Genomic DNA, 17,166 nt, shown 5'->3' on the forward strand with positions numbered 1-17,166 from the left:
CTGTAGTAATGTTTGAGGTCTGGGATACTGAATCCCCCAGAAGTTCTTTTACTGTTGAGAATAGTTTTAGTTATCCTGGGTTTTTTGTTATTCCAGATGAATTTGAGAATTGCTCTTTCTAACTCTATGAAGAACTGAGTTGGGATTTTGATGGCGATTGTGTTGAATTTGTAGATTGCTTTTGTCAAGATGGCCATTTTAACTATATTAATCCTGTCAATCCACGAGCATGGCAGATTTTTTCCATTTTCTGAGGTCTTCTTCGATTTCCTTCTTCAGAGATCTGAAGTTCTTGCTGTATACTTCTTTCACTTGTTTGGTTGGAGTCACCCAAGATATTTTATATTGTTTGTGGCTATTGTGAAGGGTGTCATTTCCCTAACTTCTTTCTCAGTCTGCTTATCCTTTGGGTATAGAAAGGCTACTGATTTGCTTGAGTTGATTTTGTAATCAGCCACTTTGCTGAAGTTGTTTATCAGCTGTAGGAGTTCTCTGGTAGAGTATTTTGGGTCACTTAAGTATACTATCCTATCATCTGCAAATAGTGATAGTTTGTCTTCTTCCTTTCCAATTTGTATCCCTTTGACCTCCTTATGTTGTCTAATTGCTCTAGCTAGAGCTTCAAGTACTATATTGAAAAGCTATGGAGAGAGGGGGGCAGACTTGTCTCGTCCCTGATTTTAGTGGGATTGCTTCAAGTTTCTCTCCATTTAGTTTGATGTTGACTACCGGTTTGCTGTATATTTCTTTTACTATGTTTAGGTATGGGCCTTGAATTCCTGTTCTTTACAAGACTTTTAGCATGAAAGGATGCTGAATTTTGTCAAATGCATTTTCATCATCGAATGAAATGACCATGTGGTTTTGTTCTTTGAGTTTGTTTATGTAATGGATTGCATTGATGGATTTCCGTATATTGACCCATTCCTGCATCCCTGAGATGAAGCCTACTTGATCATTGTGGATGATCATTTTGATGTGTTCTAGGTTTTGGTGGGCAAGAATTTTATTTAGTATTTTTGCATCGATATTCATAAGGGAAATTGGCCTGAAGTTCTCTTTCTTTGTTGGTTCTTTGTGTGGTTTTGGTATCAGCATAATTGTGGCTTCGTGGAATGAGTTGGGTAGTGTTCCTTCTGTTTCTATTTCCTGGAATAGTTTGAAGAGTATTGATGTTAAGTCTTCTATGAAGGTCTGATAGAATTCTGCACTAAAACCATCTGGTCTTCTGCTTTCATTGGTTGGAAGACTTTCTATGACCCCTCCTATTTCTTTAGGGTTTACGGTACTGTTTAGATGATCTGTTTGATCCTGATTTAATTTTCGTATTTGGTATCTGTCTAAGAAATTGTCCATTTCCTCCAGATTCTCCAGTTGTGTTGAGTACAGGCTTTTGTAGTAGGATGTGATAATTTTTTAATTTCCTCAGTTTCTGTTGTCATATCTCCCTTTTCATTTCTAGTTTTGTTAATCTGGATACTGTCTCTGTGCCCTTTGGTTAGTCTGGCTAAAGGTTTATCTACCTTGTTGATTTTTTTCAAAGAACCACCTCCTGGTTTTGTTGATTCTTTGTATGGTTCTCTTCGTTTCTACTTGATTGATTTCAGCCCTGAGTTTGATGATTTCCTGTCTTCTCCTCCTCCTGGATGAATTACCTTCTTTTTGTTCCAGGGCTTTCAGGTGTGTCGTTAAGCTTCTAGTATATGCTCTCTCTATTTTCTTTTTGGAGGCACTCAGGGCTATGAATTTTCCTCTTAGCACTGCTTTCATTGTATCCCATAGATTTGGATATGTTGTGCCTTCATTTTCATTAAATTCTAAAAAGTCTCTGATTTCTTTCTTTATTTCTTCCTTGACCAAGGTATCATGGAGTACAGTAGTGTTCAGCCTCAATGTGTATGTGGGCTTTCTGTTGTTTTTGTTGCTATTGAAGACCACTTTTACTCCATAGTGTTCTGATAGGAGGAATGGGATTATTTTGATCTTCTCTTATTTATTGAGGTCTGTCTTGTGACCAATTATATGATTCATTTTGGAGATGGTACCATGACATGCTGAGAAAAAGGTATATTCTTTTGCTTTGGCATGAAATGTTCTATATATATTTGTTAAATGCAATTGGTCCAAAACTTCAATTAGTTTCGCTGTATCCCTGTTTACTTTCTGTTTTCCTGATTGGTCCATTGAGGAGAGTGGGGTGTTGAAGTCACCCACAATTCTTGTGTTAGGTGCAATGTGTGCTTTGAACTTTAATAAAGTTTCTTTTATGAATGACGGTGCCCTTGCATTTGGAGCATAGATTTTCAGAATTGAGAGTTCTTCTTGGTGGTTTTTCCTTCGACCAGCAAGAAGTGTCCTTCTATGTCTCTTGATGACTTTAGGTTGAAAGTCACTTTTATCTGATATTAGAATAGCAACTCTGGCTTATTTCCTGAGGCCATTTGCTTGTAGAATTGTCTTCCAGCCTTTTACTCTAAGGTAGTTTTTGTCTTTGACACTGAGGTATGTTCCTGTATGCAGCAAAATGTAGGGTTCTGTTTAAGTATTCAGTCTGTTAGTCTATGTCTTTTATTGGGGGAATTCAGTCCATTGATGTTAAAAGATATTAAGGAATAGAGATTATTGCTTTCTGTCATTTTTGATGTTAATTTTATATTTGATTTGTTATCTTCTTTTGGGTTTGATGAAGGAAGGTTACTATCTTGCTTTTTCCAGTGTGTCATTTCCCTCCTTGTATTGTTGTTTTCTACCTATTATCCTTCGTAGGGCTGGGTTTGTTGAAATATTTTGTGTAATTTTTTTTTATCTTGTGACATCTTGGTTTCTCCATCTATGGTGATTGAGAGTTTTGCTGGGTATAGTAGTCTTGGCTGGCATTTGTGTTCCTTTAGAGTCTGCATGATGTCTGCCTAGGATCTTCTAGCTTTCATGGTCTCTGGTGAAAAGTCTGGTGCGATTCTGATAGGTCATTTTTCATATGTTACTTAACCTTTTTCTCTTACTGCTCTTAATATTCTTTCTTTGTTTATTACTTTCAGGGTTTTGATTATTATCTGACAGGAGGTATTTCTGTTCTGGTCCAGCCTGTTTGGAGTTCTGTAGGCTTCTTTCATATTCATGGGCACCTCTGTCTTTAGGTTAAGGAAGTTTTCTTCCATAATTTTGTTCAAGATATTCACTGCCCCTTTTATTTGTAAATTTTCAATCTCATCTATAACTATAATCCTTTCGTTTGGTCATCTCATTGTGTCCTGGATTTGCTGAATGTTTTGGGTTACAAGGTTTTTGCATTTTGCATTTTCTTTGACTGTTGAGTCAATGGTTTCTATGGTATCTTTGGCATCTGAGATTCTTTCTTCTCTATCTCGTATTTTGTTGTTGATATTTGTATCTATGCGCCCTGATTTCTTCCCAAGGTTTTCCATCTCCAAAGTTGTCTCCCTTTGTGATTTCTTAGTTGTGTCTACTTCTGTTTTTAGATCCTGGATGGTTTTTGCTCAGTTCCTTCACTTGTTTGTTTGTGTTTTCCTGTATTTCTTTAAGAGATTTTTGTGTTTCCTCATTCATGACTTCTACCTCTTGACCCCAGTTCACCTGTATTTCTTTAAGTGATTTTATTATTTTGTTAAATGATTTTTTTATTCGATATAGTTTTTATTTACATTTCAAATGATTTCCCCTTTTCTAGACCCCCACTCCCCGAAAGTCCCATCAGCCCCCTTCCTTCCCCCTGTTTTCCCACCCAACTCTTCCCACTTCCTTGTTCTGGTTTTGCCCTATACTGTTTCACTGAGTCTTTCCAGAACAAGGGGTCACTCCTCTGTTCTTCTTGTACCTCATTTGATGTGTGGATTATGTTTTGGGTATTCCAGTTTTCTAGGTTAAAACCCACTTATTCGTGAGTGCATACCATGATTCATCTTTTGAGTCTGGGTTACCTCACTTAGTATGATGTTCTCCAGCTCCATCCATTTGCCTAAGAATTTCATGAATTCATTGTTTCTAATGGCTGAATAGTACTCCATTGTGTATATATACCATATTTTTTGCAGCCACTATTCTGTTGAGGGATACCTGGGTTCTTTCCAGCATCTGGCAATTATAAATAGGGCTGCTATGAACATAGTGGAACATGTATCCTTATTACATGGTGGGGAATCTTCTGGGTATATGCCCAGGAGTGGTATAGCAGGATCTTCTGGAAGTGAGGTGCCCAGTTTTCGGAGGAACTGCCAGACTGATTTCCAGAGTGGTTGTATCGATTTGCAACCCCACCAGCAGTGGAGGAGTGTTCCTCTTTCTCCACACCCTCGCCAACACCTGCTGTCTCCTGAATTTTTAATCTTAGCCATTCTGACTGGTGTAAGGTGAAATCTCAGGGTTGTTTTGATTTGTATTTCCCTAAGGACTAATGAAGTTGAGCATTTTTTAAGATGCTTCTCCAGAATCCGAAGTTCTTCAGGTGAAAATTCTTTGTTTAACTCTGTACCCCATTTTTTAATAGGGTTATTTGGTTTTCTGGAGTCTAACTTCTTGAGTTCTTTATATATATTGGATATTAGCCCTCTATCTGATGTAGGGTTGGTGAAGCTCTTTTCCCAATTTGTTGGTTGCCGATTTGCCCTTTTGATGGTGTCCTTTGCTTTACAGAAACTTTGTAATTTTATGAGGTTCCATTTGTCAATTCTTGATCTTAGAGCATAAACTATTGGTGTTCTGTTCAGGAACTTTCCCCCTGTACCGATGTCCTCAAGGGTCTTCTCCAGTTTCTTTTCTATTAGCTTCAGAGTATCTGGCTTTATGTGGAAGTCCTTGATCCATTTGGAGTTGAGCTTAGTACAAGGAGACAAGGATGGATCAATTCGCATTCTTCTGCATGCTGACCTCCAGTTGAACCAGCACCATTTGTTGAAAAGGCTATCTTTATTCCATTGGATGTTTTGCGCCCCTTTGTCGAGGATCAAGTGGCCATAGGTGTGTGGGTTCATTTCTGGATCTTCAGTCCTGTTCCATTGATCGGCCTGCCTGTCACTGTACCAATACCATGCAGTTTTTAACACTATTGCTCTGTAGTATTGCTTGAGGTCTGGGATACTGATACCCCCAGAATTTCTTTTGTTGTTGAGAATAGTTTTAGCTATCCTGGGTTTTTTGTTATTCCAGATGAATTTGAGGATTGCTCTTTCTAACTCTGTGAAGAATTGAGTTGGGATTTTGATGGGTATTCTGTTGAATCTCTCTATTGCTTTTGGCAAAATGGCCAATTTAACTATTTTAATCCTGCCGATCCATGAGCGTGGGAGGGTTTTCCATTTTTTGAGGTCTTCTTCCATTTCCTTCTTCAGAGTCTTGAAGTTCTTGTCATACAGATCTTTCACATGTTTGGTAAGAGTCACCCCAAGGTACTTTATACTGTTTGTGTCTATTGTAAAGGGGGTCATTTCCCTAATTTCTTTCTCAGCCTGCTTATCCTTTGAGTATAGGAAGGCTACTGATTTGCTTGAGTTGATTTTATAACCTGCCACTTTGCTGAAGTTGTTTATCAGCTGTAGGAATTCTCTAGTGGAGTTTTTTGGGTAACTTAGACTATCATATCATCTGCAAATAATGATAGTTTGACTTCTTCCTTTCCAATTTCTATCCCTTTGACCTCCTTATGTTGTCTAATTGTCCAAGCTAGTACCTCAAGTACAATATTGAAAAGATAAGGAGAAAGGGGGCAGCCCTGTCTAGTCCCTGATTTTAATGGGATTGCTTCAAGTTTCTCTCCATGTAGATTGATGCTGGCTACCAGTTTGCTGTATATTGTTTCTATTATGTTTAGGTATGGCCCTTGAATTCCTGTTCTTTCCAAGACTTTAAGCATGAAAGGATGCTGAATTTTATCAAATGCTTTTTCAGCATCCAATGAAATGACCATGTGGTTTTCTTCTTTGAGTTTGTTTATGTAGTGGATTGCATTGATTGATTTCCATATATTGAACCAACCCTGCATCCCTGGGATAAAGCCTACTTGATCATGGTGGATGATCGTTTTGATGTGTTCTTGGATTCGGTTGGCAAGAATTTTCTTGAGTATTTTTGCATCGATGTTCATAAGGGAAATTGGTCTGAGGTTCTTTCTTTGTTGGATCTTTGTGTGGTTTTTGGTATCAGCGTAATTGTGGCTTCGTAGAAGGAATTGGGTAGTGTTCCTTCTGTTTCTAATTTGTGGAATAGTTTGAAGAGTATTGGTGTTAGGTCTTCTTTGAAGGTCTGATAGAATTCTGCACTGAAACCATCTGATCCTGTTCTTTTTTTTTTTTTTTTTTTTTTCCCGCTTGGAAGACTTTCTATGACCCCCTTCTATTTATTTAGGGGTTATGGGACTGTTTAGATGATCTATTTGGTCCTGATTTAATTTTGGTATTTGGTATCTGTCAAGGAAATTGTCCATTTCCTCCAGATTCTCCAGTTGTGTTGAGTATAGGCTTTTGTAGTAGGATCTGATGATTTTTTGGATTTCCTCAGTTTCTGTTGTTATATCTCCCTTTTCATTTCTAATTTTGCTAATTTGGATACTTTCTCTGTGCCCTTTGGTCAGTCTGGCTAAGGGTTTATCTAACTTGTTGATTTTCTCAAATAACCAGCTCCTGGACTCGTTGATTCTTTTTATGGATCTCTTTGTTTCCACTTGATTGATGTCAGCCCTGAGTTTGATGATTTCCTGTCTTCTACTCCTCCTGGGTGAAATAGCTTCTTTTTGTTCCAGGGCTTTCAGGTGAGTCGTTAAGCTGCTAATGTATGCTCTCTCCATTTTCTTTTTGGAGGCACTCATGGCTATGAGTTTTCCTCTTAGCACTGCTTTCATTGTGTCCCAAAGATTTGGGTATGTTGTGCCTTCATTTTCATTAAATTCTAAAAAGTCTCTGATTTCTTTCTTTATTTCTTCTTTGGCCAAGGTGTCACTGAGTATTGTTCAGCCTCCGTGTGTATGTGGGCTTTCTGTTTTTTTTGTTGCTATTGAAAACCACTCTTACACCATAGTGATCTGATAGGAGGCATGGGATTAGTTCAATCTTCTTGTATTTGTTGAGGTCTGTCTTGTGACCAATTATATGGTCAATTTTGGAGACGGTACCATGACGTGCTGAGAAAAAGGTATATTCTTTTGCTTTAGGGTGAAATGTTCTATAAATATCAGTCAAATCCAATTGGTCCAAAGCTTCCATTAGTTTTACTGTGTCTCTGTTTATTTTTCTGTTTTCCTGATTGGTCCATTGAGGATAGTGGAGTGTTATTGTGTTAGGTGAAATGTGTGCTTTGAGCTTTAGTAAATTTCTTTTACGAATAAGGGTGCCCTTGCATTTGGTGCATAGATGTTCAGAATTAAAAGTTCTTCTTGGTGGATTTTTCCTTTGACCAGCAAGAAGTGTCCCTCAGTGTCTCTTTTGATGACTTGAGGTTGAAAGTCAATTTTATCTGATATTAGAATGGCTACTCCGGCTCATTTCCCGAGACCATTGGCTTGTAAAATTGTCTTCCAGCCTTTTACTCTAAGGTAGTTTTTGTCTTTGACATTTAGGTGTGTTTCCTGTATGCAGCAAAATGTAGGGTCCTGTTTCCTTATCCAGTCTGTTAGTCTATGTCTTTTTATTGGGGAATTGAGTCCATTGATGTTAAGAGATTTTAAGGAATAGTGATTATTACTTCCTGTCATTTTTGATGTTATTTTTATATTTGAGTGGTTATCTTCTTTTGGGTTTGATGAAGGAAGGTTACTATCTTGCTTTTTCCAGGGTGTAGTTTCCCTCTTTGTATTGGAGTTTTCCTCCTTTTATTCTTTGCAGAGCTGGGTTTGTGGAAAGATATGGTGTAAATTTGGTTTTGTCATGGAATGTCTTGGTTTCTCCATCTATTGAGATTGAGAGTTTTGCTGGGTATAGAAGTCTTGGCTGACATTTGTGTTCTCTTAGAGTCTGCATGAGATCTGCCCAGGATCTTCTAGCTTTCATGGTCTCTGGTGAGAAGTCTGGTTTGATTCTGATAGGTCTTCCTTTATATGTTACTTGGCCTTTTTCTCTTACTGCCTTTAATATTCTTTCTTTGTTTAGTGCATTTGGCGTTTTAATTATTATGTGGCGAGAGGTATTTCTGCTCAGATCCAGTCTGTTTGGAGTTCTGTAGGCTTCTTGTATATTCATAGGCATCTCTCTCTTTAAGTTGGGAAAGTTTTCTTCCATAATTTTGTTGAAGATATTTGCTGGCCCTTTCACTTGTAAATCTTCACTCTCATCTATACCTATAATCCTTAGGTTTGGTCTTCTCATTGTACCCTGGATTTCCTGGATGTTCTGGGATACAAGCTTTTTGCATCTTGCATTTCCTTTGACTGTTGAGTCAATGGTTTCTACGGTATCTTCGGCATCTGAGATTCTTTCCTCCATCTCTGTATTCTGTTGTTTATATTTGCATCTATGGGCCCTTGATTTCTCCTCAAGGTTTTCTATCTCCAAAGTTGTCTCCCTTTGTGATTTCTTAGTTGTTTCTACTTCCGTTTTTAGATCCAGGATGGTTTTGCTCAGTTCCATTATTTGTTTGTTTGTGTTTTCCTGTAATTCTTTAAGAGATTTTTGTGTTTCCTCTTTCATTACTTCTGCCTCTTGAGTCAAGTTCTCCTGCATTTCTTTAAGTGATTTTTGTGTTTCCATTATACAGGTTTCTAGCTTATTCGTGTTCCCCTGTATTTCTTAAGAGATTCATTTATGTCCTTTTTGTGTTCTTCTAGCATCATCATAACCAGTGATTTTAAATCCAAATCTTGTTTCTCTGGTGTGTTGGCATAACCAGGATTGCTTATGTTGGAGAGTTTGGTTCAGATGCTGCCATATTGCCTAGATTTCTGTTAGTACCGTTCCTGTGTTTGCCCTTTGCCATCTTTTCTCTGGAGTTAGTTGGTCTTGTCTCTGGCTGGTGTTTGGGCCTCCTAAGGGGCTCTGGGGCTATTTCTGCAACACTATATGGCTGGGTTTCCCCTGTAGCAGATTGCTGATGTGCTGTCCTCCTCTTGCGTGCCCTTGCAGTCCTAGTGTACTTTGCCCCAGATTGTGTCTGTGAACCAGATGGTGCCCGTTTGCTCCTTCAGGGAGTGCTGAAGGGTGTATGCCCCCGGGACCTTTTCCGCATGCTGACCACTCTGCTGCGCAGCTGATCTCCCAATCGGGTTGGTGCACACAAGGCTAGCATAGCTGCTCAGGCCCTGAGTCTAGGCAAAAGCCTGGGAGGCCAAGGTCCGAGCAAAGTTCCCCTCGGGCTATGACTGTTAATTGGTTCTGTTAGGTGGCCAGGATGGCGTGCGTGTGTGCAAGCTCCCTGAAAGCGCCGAGTCTGCTGGGCTAACAACCTCCTGTGCGGGTTGACGCACAGATGGCCCACCGAGCAGCCCAGGTCTTGGGGTCAGTCCAGGGCCTGTTGGGGCCTAGACGCCCCCATATGTTATTCTCGGGCTATGCCTGTTAGCCGGCTTTGCCTGCTAGCACTCTCTGGCATCCTGTAGGCAAAATAGGCCAAAAGACTCCTGGCTGGTTTGGCACCCTGATGGCCCCCTGAACAGCCCAGGGCCTGGATGCAGGCCAACGCCCGTCGGGCTTAGACCCTTGAGATGTTGGCCTCAGGTTATGTTTGCATACCTCAGTCTGTCTGATCTCTCTGGAGTCCGAGAACCAAGATGGAGGTGAGTCTCTCGTGACTGGTGGGAGGCAGAGTTCTGAAGTGGCTTCTGTGCGGTGAAAGGCACCGTAAATCCGCCGCTGCTTGCAGCCCGGCTGGACAGCGAAGGTCAGTGGTCATGGGCACAGGGCCTAACTGGACCCTTTGTCACCTTGGTTCCACTGCTGATGACCCTTCAGCTGAACCAGCCACTGCTGAGCTGCCGCCGCCCTGCAACTCCCTTTAAGTGATTTTTGCATTTCTTCTTTATAAGCTTCTATCTGTTGACCCATATTCTCCTGAATTTCTTTAAGTGATTTTTGTGTTTACTTTGTAAGTGCTTCTACCTTATTCATGTTCTCCTGTATATCTTTAAGAGATTTCCTCCTTGTAAACATCTAATAGCATCATGATAAGTGATTTTAAATCCAGATCATGTTATTCTTGTCTGTTGGGGTATCCAGGACTTGCTGTTGTTGGAGAATTGGGTTCACATGCTGCCATATTACCTTGATTTCTGTTAGTAACTTTCCTACGTTTGCCTTTTGCTGTTCTGTTATATCTGGTGTTTGTTGGTCCTGTGGTCACCGGCTGGTGCTTGAACCTCCTGTAAACCTGTAAGGCTATTTCTGCACCACTGTATGACTGGGTTTCCCCTGGCACAGATTGCTGATGTGCTGCCCTACTCATGGGTGCTGTTGGAGTCCTGGTGTGCCTTGCCTCAAGCAATGTTTATACTCAGGTTGTCTCTTTGTACCTGGTGTTGCCTGTCCAGTCCGACCAGGAGTAAAAACGGTGGACGCAGATCACTCTGCAGGGCAAACAGTCCAGGACAGGGCTAGCACACAGACATCCTGCAGAGCTGTCCAGGCCCTGGGCACAGGCAGAAGTTTGGCCAGCTGTGTCCCAAGCGATGTTAGACTTGGGATATCTCTGTATACCTGGTGCTGCCCATCTGGTTAGTCCTGTATCCCATTTTTTAATAGGATTGTTTGATTCGCTGGAGGCCAACTTCTCGAGTTCTTTTTATATATTGGATATTAGCTTTCCATCGGATGTAGGATTGGTAAAGATCCTTTCTGTTGGTTGCCGTTTTGTCCTATTGACAGTGTCTTTTGCCTTATAGAAGTTTTGCCATTTTATGAGGTTCCATTTTTTGACTCTTGATCTTAGAACATAAGCTATTGGTGTTCTGTTGAGGAAATTTCCCCCTGTGCCCATGTGTTTGAGGCTCTTACCCACTTTCTCCGCTATAAGTTTCAGTGTATCTGGTTTTATTTGGTGGTTCTTGATATGCTTGGACTTGAGCTTTTCTTCAACATAAATGTGGCTCCTGCTTCTCAGTATATAAACATTGGGTTATTCAAGTTATTTTACGTAAGAGATGTCTCATTACTAATATTTCCACATGCTCTGTAAAAATGAACCTCAACCATCAATAGTCTGGCTTCCCACTGTATGAGTTCCAATTTACTTTTTGGCAGGCTTTACACAGTACTAGTTAGATGCCTGTATCCTGCCCCAACTAATTTGTTAAAAGAAGTGGAAAGGGGAATGGAATGTAAAATAATTGCAGTTTAGGGCTGATAAAGAAAAGTTAGTGACATTATCATGGAATATTTTCTCTTTGATTTGTATCATGGACTATATTCTTGTGTCTTTGTTCCCTTTAGTGTTGATGTGAAAATTGCCTTCTTTAATTACAGCAGCTGTGACCACCCATGTGTGACTATCATGAAATTGAGTCTATTAAAATCCCTTCCTAATGGGAGGGACAAACAAGTTCCTGAGACTCACAGGACTCACTACCCTTCAGTAACTTCTCTCATGGCCTCTTCCTCCCATCACAAAAGTTACATAAGGTGTAAATCATCAAATCCAATAAAACTGCACTGGTATAGATGTGTAATTTGGTCAAAAAACTTCCTGGAGTTTTAGCTGCCTTTGAGCACCCGCATTCTTACAAGTAACCCAAATAAATCCACTGCTTTAAATTTTCTTGAAGTGTCAAGCCTTATCAAATTATACCATTAGAGTCTTGTCTTCACTGCATATCTCATCATGTTTATGCACATTTGTATGTGGAAGCTCAACTACTTGTTATTAAAATAAATTGGACTAATCTACATTTGTTAGGAGAGGCTTAAATGATTTGCCTACCACATTACAGCAATATAACTGTTGTTAGCTAGATCCAAATGATGACTTCCAAGTGCATGCACATACACAAACACACACTCAAACACCCACACACATTTATTTACATATCTAATATTATATATTGTGCAGTTATGTAAAATACTTATTATATAAAAGGTATACTGACTGAATAGAAAAGTTACGTTTAAGGAAATAAGGAAAATAAAATCATGTATTTGAGATGACTTAATGTTTTATTTGAACTTATTTCATATAGATTTTTAAATATCAAATATATTAACAAGGTAATGAATTCTAATCAGTTATTGACTTTAGGTATTTTCTTTTAATTACATCTTCAATAGTGTTAGATAACTAGTTTTGCCCCAGTATATATATTGTATATGCTAAATGATAAATATTGTTAGATAAGCAAAAGCGTTTAAATTTTAATTTTGTTTTCAAAACCCTCACTATTATCTATACGTTACATTGTACTTACGAATGCTAGTTCTCAGAAGTCACATTTATGTATGTCATATACTTCTAGTAATTTCCACAACTCTACAACATTACACTATCCTCATACCAGGTTTCAAAATTGTACTCAATAGTTTTTCTTTGGCTCTTTGTTTAATCTTCACACATTGGTAGTATTCATCTGGATCTTTACTGCCATTTATATTCACATCATTAATCTACCTTGTTTCAGGTTACTTTCCATTCTTTTGTTGCCACTTTTTCCTAATGACTATTGTTTTTAAAACTCTTAGTAGAGTGAACAGAAACTAAAATTTAAGATAATTAGATAATGTCAGTTGTTTTGATATGGTGAATTTTGAATGTTAGAAAATTAGCTTGTCTTAGCCCTTGTGGACTAGGGTGTAGAGAACAATATGGATTGGCCCCAAATATGCTCTCCGTGGTACTTGAGTTGATACTCCTGCCCTAGCTCTTTTGCCATTTACATCGCACGAGGATTTCGAGATTTCTCTACTAACAAAGGTTTGTGCCACATAAAAGCATTAGCTGTTTTGTTTTTTGTGGACATTATTTTCTTCAGTTAACACTTTCAGTTTAGAAGTTGATGCTGCTGTCATGAGGTGGTTCTCAGTTATGTGTACATGGATTATTCTATGAGAATTTGCTTCCTCCCATGGCTATAGAAGATAGTCACCCACCCTTAAGAGTCGGGGTCAAATGGATCTGAATTTAAACCTCGGCTCTGCCAGTTAGATTGTTTTGTGATGTTTGAAATGTCCATTTTCCCATCTTAATAAAGTACGGTTATAAATCCCAGAGTCTGGGGCAGATCAGTGGTACAACTTGGCCTTAGGAAGCCCAAAGAAACAAACAAAAATTTTCTAATGTATGTATAGCCTGGAATAAATAATACAAAACTAGAATATGTGATGGGTGTGTGGCATAAAGTACACTCAGTGAATGGTCTGTTTCTGTGCTGATTTTGAAATTTCTTAAAAAATATTTTTTAAAATTTGGTGGATGTTTTTCATGCATGTGTGTCTGTGTACCACATGCATGCCTGGTACCTATTAAGGTCAGATGTGGGCATTAGATCCCCTGAAACTGGAGTTACAAGCAGTTATGAGTTACTGTGTAGGTGCTACAAATTGAGCCTGGGTCCTTTGGAAGAACAGCTAGTGTTACTAACTTTTGAGCCATCTTCCCAGACCTTGAAACTGTATTTTATATCATAGATGCAAAGAGGAAATGGTCAAGATACAGATCCATTCACTTGATGTGTTAGGTTCAGAACCTTTTGTAATAAAACAGACTAAAAGGGAAGTAGCAATTTCTGTTCAGGGTTTTCTTAAGTGTTAGCTTGTATTGTCCAATTCTTAGAATTTAAACATTTACTTTTTCTGGCTCTGGATGCTGACTTCAGTATGTGACCAATTGAAGTGTGAGCAACCAAGTGGAGAAAGTAAGTACAAGTTCTATGTAGTCATTCTGACTTCTTTCACGACAAGACTAAGCAATGTACTGTTTCTCTTTTTTATAGACATGGGCTGGTTGTTTATCTTAATGTATTGCTTGTGTGTATGTATATGTGTTTGTGTATGTATATTTGCATTCATGATAGTGTGCATATTCTGGGGGGCACAGGAGAATGTTAGTGTATTACTTGCCTTAATACAGGGTTTCTCACTGAATCTGGAAGTAGCTTGGTAGCCAGCATGCTGCACTGATGCTCCTGTCTGCCTTACAGTCAGACTGTCTGTGGGGTCAGAGTTGCTGGTTGCCGTGATGGCTTTTCCATGGTTTCTGAAGTTCAAACTCAGGTCATATTTTCATAGCAAGAGCTCTTACTTACCCAACCATTGATTCAATCCACTCTTAGTCAAAATTATACTTGTTTGTTTTTTCAGCCTCTGTTCCAAGCCTAACCCATCTTTGTCGTTTGGAAATTCGGGCCAGTCTAAAGGCAGAGCACCTTCATTCTGACATTTTCCTCCATCAGTTGCCACTTCCCAGAAGTCTGCAGAGCTATTTGCTGTATGAAGAGGTTTTGAGAATGAATGAGATTCCAGAAACAGGAGCTAATCATGATGGAGCAATCAGTGAGGCCACCTGACACAGGTTTTTTAATACTATTTAGTCACAAAAGATGGCTTTGTGTGATTGTTTAGCCTTGGGGACAATAGGAAATGTAAATGTTTACAGCTGGGTTTCCCAGTTTGCCTATTTCCCAATATTGTAAACCTTATTCATCTAGACTTACTCAGTTTTATTTCCAGTATACTTTGTTGTAAACTATTTGTTTACCTGACCATTTTCTACTTTATTCTGCTAATAAACTGATTCTGCTGTGGTGCTGGATGTGACTACTTTCTACTTAGGATTCATGTTCACTTGTGCTGGGAGCTAAGCATAGAATCCATAAACTTTCCAGGAAGAAGTTATAACATCTGTACTTTTGAATTATGTACCATTGTTATTATCTTATTTAGGGATGAATATCTTCAATGTTTATAAAGAGGAAATTTTCCTCCATGTTATAATCTGTTCTCATTTCTTAATTCAAACGTTTTTATGAGGTGTTAATACTTTTGCATTTTCACACGTAAAGAACATAAAAAGCCAGTCATATTGTTGATTTATCACCCCCTAGGTTTGTTCTTTCTTTATACTCTTTTGGCAAAAGATACCCTATTTTTAGTTTTCAAAGACAATGCATCTAAACTTAGAGACATATACAGCATAAACAAATTTTGTCATCTTTAGAAGTATTTTACTGTACCTAGAATATTAATAAACCTGAAAGGGACATTCATACAGCACTACCTATAGTGAAAGAATGGTTCACATTTCAGTAATATAATGCTAAATATAATAGCTAGGCTTCATTCAGTTCCACAATAGCAGGATAGTTTGTTCCTGTTAGTCACCAATAGTCAATTATATCACATTAATATGTTTTTCTCTCTTAATATCTGGATGTATTTTTAGATCATGGATGAAATAAGGACCTCAGAATACTGCATCATGAATTTTTACAACCATTTTATTTATGTCAAAAAAATCAAACATGATCAATTTAGTTATCTAGGGAATTGGAAATTAGCCTTAAGAACAAGGTACTAGAGTGTTGCTGTCATGATAGGCACCAGAGGATGATTTCTACAGGAGGCAAGCCTTCTTGTCAGCAACCTGTGATTGGGTAGATCAGCTGGGCCCATCTCTGATAGGCCCTTGAAAGGAGAATAATGAAGATGGACTTCATGATAACTGATTGGGAAGACAGGCTCATGTTTACATTCAAGACTAGTTTGGTGAGGATAAAAAGTTAGTTATTGAGAATCAGGCAGAAATTCTGATGGTTCTGTTTAATAAAGGTATTCTAATATTTTAAAATTTTATTTTTAGAATAATGTGACTTTTATTTTTCAAACTCTGTGTCAGATTTTGTTTTTGCTTATGGCCAAGTGTATGTAGAATGCTTTTAAAAAGTATATCTTTTGATGTATTTTGTTTATTTCCAAATGTATTATAAAACCCTGATTTCCCATAAGTTATTATTGTTTTATTTTTGAAGCCTTGAAAGTCAATACAGATAGCCAGAGACACACACAGCCATGGTATAGTATAGTATAGGATAGGATAGGATAGGATAGGATAGGATAGGATAGGATAGTATAGAGTTTATTCAGGACAGGGGATGGGAGTTAATGGGGTAGTGGAGGCAGAGAGAGAGACAGAGACAGAGACAGAGACAGAGCGACAGAGAGAGAGACAGAGAGAGAGAGAGAAAAAAAAATAGAGAAGTGGAGGCCGGACATGACACGTGGGGGCGGAGAGCTCAAGAGGGGCAGAGAGGTGAGAGTGCCAAGAGGCAAGATAGGTGGGTTAGGGGTTAGGGTTGGGGCTTAGTGTTAGGGTTAGGGTTGATAGGGTTAGGGGTTAAGGTTAGGATGGTTAGGGTTAGGGGTTAGGGTTTTTATGAGTTTTGGACTTTACAGTAGTGAAAGGTGACAGCATCTCATAGGAACTGTACTTTGAAGCTTGTTCTTCTAGGATAGCAATACGCAGTATGAAATTCTCTTGGATTCTGATGATGCTGAGCAGTGATAGTGAATTGTGACTCCTGGCCAGCCATGTGGACAGGAGGGTGACTGTAGAGGGCATTAGTGCTCACAGATAAGGACTAAAGAAGCTGTGAAAGTTAGACATATTGGCTTATGTCTTCTGTGGATGGATGTGTATACCTCTTTTTCTAGGCACATGTAATTGTGTCAGGAGTTACATGTGGGTAAAGCTAGGTTAGGTTAGAGGGTTACGGTTATAGTTAGTGTTGGGTTCATAAAAGAGAAAGAGGTTTAGAGGATGGTATATGGCAGTGTGGGGAAGGGTCCCTAGGCAGGCCCATGCCCAGGCATCCCTTCCCCCTGAGGGACCAGACACACACAAGCATGGTATAGAATAGAGTTTATTCAGGACAGAGGATGGCGGTTAGTGGGGTAGTGGAGGTAGAGGAAGGCAGAGAGAGAGTAGAGAAGTGGAGGCTGGCCATGACCATGTGGAAAGGGTGGTAGGGGAGAAGAACCCAATCGGGGCAGAGAGGAGAGAGGTGAGAGTGCCAAGAGGCAAGAGCGATGAGAAAGAGGGGGGGCAAGCAGCCCCTTTTATAGTGGACCAGGTCTACCTGGCTGTTGCCAGGCAACTGTGGGAAGGGGCATACTTGGCTGTTGCCAGGTAATTGTGGGGTAGAGCTTAGACAGAATCCTAACACTTAGGGTTAGGGTTGGGGTTAGGAGTTAGGGTTAAAGTTTTAGGGTTGGGGTTGGGTTTGGGGTTGGGGGTTTAGGGGTTAGAGGTTAG

At 39.2% G+C, this 17,166-nt stretch overlaps 1 protein-coding gene across 5 annotated transcripts in view; it reads left to right on the forward strand.

Moving 5' to 3' along the window:
• Asb3 (ankyrin repeat and SOCS box containing 3) overlaps positions 1-15,707 on the forward strand; it is a 152,178-nt gene extending 136,471 nt beyond the window's left edge. For 3 of the 5 annotated variants that reach the window (XM_052198390.1, XM_052198391.1, XM_052198392.1), the window contains one exon: positions 14,217-15,707. In XM_052198390.1, coding sequence (XP_052054350.1) covers positions 14,217-14,422 — 206 coding nt within the window. In that variant the 3' untranslated portion in view covers positions 14,423-15,707. The remainder of the gene's footprint in view (positions 1-14,216) is intronic. The other 2 variants (XR_007980154.1, XR_007980155.1) reach the window with 2 other exon arrangements.
• Positions 15,708-17,166: the final 1,459 nt, after the last annotated feature.

This window comes from Apodemus sylvaticus, chromosome 11 (genome assembly GCF_947179515.1).
Source record: "Apodemus sylvaticus chromosome 11, mApoSyl1.1, whole genome shotgun sequence".
Taxonomy (NCBI): Eukaryota; Metazoa; Chordata; class Mammalia; order Rodentia; family Muridae; genus Apodemus; species Apodemus sylvaticus.